The 5,361-nt window shown below is 56.7% G+C and overlaps 1 protein-coding gene across 1 annotated transcript; it reads left to right on the top strand.

Annotated features, from left to right (window-relative positions):
- Window positions 1-484: 484 nt before the first annotated feature.
- Window positions 485-5,302, top strand: TMEM222 (transmembrane protein 222). The gene is made up of 6 exons (XM_005427078.3): window positions 485-555; window positions 1,100-1,184; window positions 1,838-1,869; window positions 2,845-2,941; window positions 3,228-3,358; window positions 4,221-5,302. Coding segments are annotated over exons 1-6 (435 nt in total). The 5' UTR covers window positions 485-553; the 3' UTR covers window positions 4,309-5,302.
- Window positions 5,303-5,361: the final 59 nt, after the last annotated feature.

Raw genomic sequence — 5,361 nt, 5'->3', positions numbered from 1 at the left:
CGCCGGGGAGTCTCGGTGCGTTCCTGTGCATCCCCGGGACCGGCTGTGCCTTCCCGGGCAGGCGTGGGCAGGCTCCAGGGAGAGCTCGGAGCTCTGCTCCGCGCGTGAGAACGCGGAGAGCTGTGGCTGTGGGGGTTGGCTGGGCGCAGCGAGGCTTGTTTTTCCACCTGCTCTTCCCCCGGGCTCCCGTCAGGTGATGTTTGCCCAGCCGGGCTCCCAGTCGGGTACAAGATGTGGGGTGGGGTGTGCCGGGATCGGGAACGGCCCGGGGAGAGCCAGCCCTTCCCTCCTGCCGTCTCTTTTATCCTTTTTATCTCTTTTCTTTTTTGATTGCTTAAGATTTTCACCTCAGCCTTTCCCTGGAGGATTTTCCAGAGCTTTTTTAACATTCCTAACCGCAGCTGAAGGGAGTGCTGAAGGGAGCTGCCAGAGCCACTGAGGCCCTCAGGGAGGGAGGAGAGGGGAGTCGGGGAGATCAGCAAAGCTGAGGGTGCTGGAGCAGGTGGGAGAGGGGTGGAATGGGACCTGGAGTACAGTGGTGGAGGAGGCTGGCATGTAGGTGTGATGAGGGAACGGGTTTGGGATGTGGATCTGGTGGTGGAAGGGGCTTGGGATATTGGTGTGCTGCTCCCTGGGGCTGTAAGGTCCCATCAGGGAGAAGGTCTGTGAAACAGTGGGATCTTTTAGAGGAGGGAGTGCCCTTCCTAGAGCCAGGAGCTCTGTTCTCTGTCTGGAGAGCTTGGCTCTGGCTTGCTGTGGAAAGCTGCAGCTTGATGGCAAGGTGGGCAGGGCGACCTGGTTTTTGGTTGCTGGAGTGGAAAGTCCGGTTTTGTGCCCAGGCAGTCCCTGCAGGATCTGATCTTTGTGCTTGGCTGCACAGAGGGGTTTGTGTGGCTCTGGGGCTCGCCCTGCCCTGCCTGCCCTGCCCTGCTGTGCTGGGTGCTTTGGGGTGGGGTGCTTTGGGGTGGGCTTTTCCCTCCCAGCCTCCTGCCTCCTTGGTGTTCTCGCTGTGCTCTGCTCCCTGCCAGCCCTTGCCTGGCCCCGCTGCCGTGGTGGGAGCAGGGCCAGGTGTCCCCTGACGTGTCCCTGTCCCTCGCAGGTGGCTGTTCCCCATCATTGGCCACATGGGCATCTGCACCTCGGCCGGCGTCATCCGCGACTTCGCGGGGCCCTACTTTGTGTCCGTGAGTACCCCTGCGTGCCCTGCCCTCCCCTGCCTGCTCCTGCTCAAATCACACCCCCAGGGCCCTCCCAGGGTCTGGGCTCCTTGCTGCTGCTCATCTGGAGCTCATCTGGGGGCCTGATAAATAATGGCTGCTTTGGTGAGGAGAAGGGGAAAAAAAAATCTCATGTTCCTGTCTCTAAATTGGGAGTTCAGGAGTTAAATTCTCTTAATTCTGAGCAGCAGAAGTGCCTTCAGCTGCCTCAGTGTGGCTGTTTGTGTCGTGCTGCTCAGCATCAGGTGTGTGCCAGGCCTCTGAAGCTGCTGAGGGTCCAGGGGATTCTGAAAGTAAAGAGGGTTTTAATTTGGGATAATTAATGCTCCTAATAGACTGGGACTTTTGCACCCAAGAGTTAACAATGTATTAGCACTTAAAAAAAAACAAAAAGGGGAGGGGAACAAGGCTCTTGTAGGTGGGTGATGTCACTGAGTGTGCAGTGTAAATGTGCCCGGAGCAGGAGTACGGGAACCACGGGAATCCTAACCCAGGCACCCCCAGGATTGGTGTGGGGGCAGTTGGATCACTCAGCCAGCCCCCTGTGGGACCTGCAGCACCAGCCATGCCCTGAATATTGCCTTCAGCCTCCTGAGACAGCTCTCCTTTTGTTTTTGCAGGAGGACAACATGGCATTTGGGAAACCTGTGAAGTAAGTGCTGTGTTTGTATTAACCTGAGCAGCTGCCCTGCAGCTCCTGGGGACAGACGAGCTGTGACATTGCTTTTCCTGGTGCTCAGCTGCCCTCGTTCACCTTGGTGGCCGCTGTGTCTCTGCTTTTCAGGAAACCACATTAAATTAAATCGTTTTAGCAGCATGACAGCAACGTGGTGGTGTTAATAACCAGAGCTGTGTGGAGCCTTTGTTAGAAAAAAGGAAAAGAAAAGGCTAAACTGTTCTAGGATGATGTTAACAAGTGTTCTGAGTAAACACTGCCTGGCTGTGCTGGTGAGCTGAGGTCTCTCCATCCTGTCAGTGCTGGGGTTGTGTCTCCCAGGTCAGCTTTGTGTTCACAATGGCTGGGGGGTTCCTTTGGGCTGTAGGAGCAGCTCAGGGCTGTCCCCTGAGCTCTGTGATTCCTGTCTGGGGTGCTGGGGGTGCTGAGCAGCCTTTCTGCTGCCCCTGCTTGTACCAGAGCTTGTAGGGGGATAGAATATAAGCAAATAAAGATAGTGTAGAAAGTAATCTTACCCCTAAGGAGTTGCAGCTGGGCCAATTATCAAAGATTAGGAGCAGGCCTGACTTTAACAGGCCACAGCTGTAAGCAGTGAGAAGAAGATGCTGTAAAAGAGTGGGGTGGTGGTGAGAAGGGAACTGGAGTCACTTGGCTGCTTTGTGAAGAAGAAAGAGGCTGAGGAGCTGCCCACCAGAAACACCAAGAAGGTGTGAAACTTTTGTGATAAGGAGACCACAGTATAGAGCCCCTGTGATAAGATAACAGCAAGAGCTGGGCTCTGTGTGTTTCAGAGGCCCTGGGTTTGTCCAAGTCCTTTACGGGTGTGCAGGGCCAGGAGTGGGACTCGCTGACCCTCGTGGCTCCTTTGAGGCTGTGATTCCACCAAGGAGCAAGCACTGGGGCACGTGCAGCAGTGGAACCGTGCCAAGGAAGCTGTTCTCACCCTCCCAGGTACTGGAAGCTGGATCCCAGCAAGGTTTATGCCACTGGTCCCAACGCGTGGGACACGGCCGTGCACGACGCCTCCGAGGAGTACAAGCACCGCATGGTACAGCTCCTGTCCTGCCTGGGAGGAGGGAGGGAGGGTCCCCCGGGGGCTCCAGGCATTCCCAGAGACACTCTGGACACCCATCCCTGGGAGTGTTCAAGGCCAGGTTGGAGCAAGGACCTTCCAAGCCCATCCAACCCCAACCATCCCATATCTCTGCAGGGGCTGGAAGGGATCCCTCCCCTCCCCACTGTTTGGCTCCTTGCCACAGGGGTGAGACCTGGGGCTCTCCACCAGGGCTGGGAAACCTCAGGGACAGGAGCTCTAATCCCTTTTTGTGTTCCAGCACAACCTTTGCTGTGACAACTGCCATTCCCACGTGGCTCTGGCCTTAAACTTGATGAGATATGATAACAGCACCTCCTGGAACATGGTGAAACTGTGCTTCTTCACACTCCTCTATGGGAGATACGTCAGGTGAGCTGAGGGACAGCCTGCATTCGGCAGCAGAAGGGGCCCTTTCCTTCTCCTGAGCCCTCTGAAGCATCACCTGGCCCGTGGAGAAGGGAGAAACATCCCCCCAAGCCGTGGGTGGTTCTGCCACTGCCTGTGCTCAGCAGGAGAAGCAGGAGTACTTGCTGGGTTGCACTAGATGCTGCTCCCAAAACCCTGTTTCTGGCTGCTGGTCTGGAGTGCCTGGAATTTGGGAAATGCTGGCTAAAGCAAATCTCACTCTGTGTTGTCTTCTGGCTGGGGTAGGTCAGAACATAAGGTCACAGGATGGCTTCTCTCCAAGGATTACTGGTTTCCCTCCCCTCTCTTGAGTCTTGTTTACATAAAAACTGGTCTGATTTCCAGCTGCTGGGGAGCTTCCCACTGCACTGGGGAGGGAAACCCCGAGCTTTCCTTAAGGAAAGGCTCATGAAGCTCCACTTCTGTGGAGTCTTCCCTGTCCTGGGAGAGCTGCTTTACCTGGGCAAGGATAGCTCCAGCTGTCTTGGTTAAATCCACCAGCAGTTGGGATAACAAGCCCTGTGGTAATGGGGTTTCATTTTTTGTGGCCTCCTGTCACCATTCCTGTCTGTGCAGGGATGAAATGGCCTTGTCTTTCACTTAATTTAAGCTGGAAGGAGACTCCAGCCCTGTTGTTTGTGATATATTTATTGTGGTCCTGACTGAGCCTCAGTTTTTAACACCAAATTTCCAGGATGGGGTGTGTGGCAGTGCCAGCAGCAGGTAACAGTCAGGCATCTGTCTCCCTCTGATTTCTCCAGTTCTCCCATCCTTTTGTCTCTGCTGGTTTCTCACATTTAAACCTTGCCCCCTTTCCCTCCTGCAGCATAGGGGGGTTTGTGAAGACCTGGCTGCCCTTTGTCCTGTTCCTGGGGGTGATTGTGACCGTGGTTCTCACCCTGCACCTGCGGTGATGGCAGCCCTGACCCCCCAATGCCTGAGCACACAAAGGAAGAAACTGTGACTGATCCAGCAGGATGGAGGCCTGGGGCTCTGGGAGCCTTTTCCAGGGAAGGTGGCAGCCCCACTCCATCGTGACAGCTCATCTTCGTCTCCTGGAGCTGGCTTCTTTTCCTCCTGTTTCTGTTCTGTCGATGGTGTCTCCCCGTGTCAGGGGTCTGGAAGCTTCTGCCCTCTCCCTTTCTGCAGCTGGGGAGGTGGGAATGGGATCAGGAAGGAGAGGAATGGGCACCTTTGCTTTCAGTGCCAAGAAAAGCCTCAAGGCAGACTGTGCCTCCTGCAGTGGCACGAGCAGATCCACCTTGGGAGGGTCTCTCTGATCCCCTGCTCTCCTCCTCCTCACCGATGCTTCCTCAGATTCCCTGGGTCTGCAGGTAGGAGTTGCTGTTTTCCCTGTGGCACACCTCTCCAGTAGCACACATTCCAGAGGGGAGGTGTGGGCTGCCCCAGCACTCAGGGATGGCCCCAGCAGTGGCAGGAGGTGAGGTGGGACGCTGCTGAGGGACGCTCGTGGCAGGGCCAGCTCCCCTGGTCCTGCTGGTGAGCCTGGCCAGGCAGGAAGGCTGAAGGGCTGGCTGGGGAACAGCTCATGGCAGGGGGCACCCTCCAGGAGCCTGCTGCAGCTTGGGGAGGCAGCCCTTGGTTCCTTTCAGCTTGTGCCAGAGAAAACATCACTCCCCTGCTTCTCCTTGGGCTCTCTGTTGCTAAATGTGGCGCTGCAGTGCTCACAAGCCACTCGTTTCCCTTTGATCCCCGAGCTCCCAGCAGGCAGCAGCTGGGGCAGAGAGCTGAGCCTGGGGCTGGAGAAGCTCTGGGAGCAGCACTGAGCCTGGAGCTGGAGAGGGGGCTGGAGGCACTGGGAGCTGCCTGGCTGGCTGGGCTTTGCTGCAGCAAACTGGGGCACAGGCTTCTCCTGGCTGGTGGCTGAGGAATGGTTTGGGGGGCACAGCTGGGCACAGGGGCTGTGCAGGGATTGGTGTGGGGGGCACAGCTGGGCACAGGGGCTG

Source organism: Geospiza fortis, unplaced genomic scaffold (genome assembly GCF_000277835.1).
Source record: "Geospiza fortis unplaced genomic scaffold, GeoFor_1.0 scaffold432, whole genome shotgun sequence".
Classification (NCBI taxonomy): domain Eukaryota; kingdom Metazoa; phylum Chordata; class Aves; order Passeriformes; family Thraupidae; genus Geospiza; species Geospiza fortis.
Note: the sequence above shows the minus strand (reverse complement) of the source record. Positions and strands in the feature narration are given on the sequence as shown.

Coding starts and splice junctions, on each gene's coding strand:
- TMEM222 (XM_005427078.3), top strand. Junction 2,942..3,227: donor AGGAGTACAAGCACCGCATG/GTACAGCTCCTG, acceptor TTTGTGTTCCAG/CACAACCTTTGCTGTGACAA. Junction 3,359..4,220: donor CTCTATGGGAGATACGTCAG/GTGAGCTGAGGG, acceptor TCCCTCCTGCAG/CATAGGGGGGTTTGTGAAGA.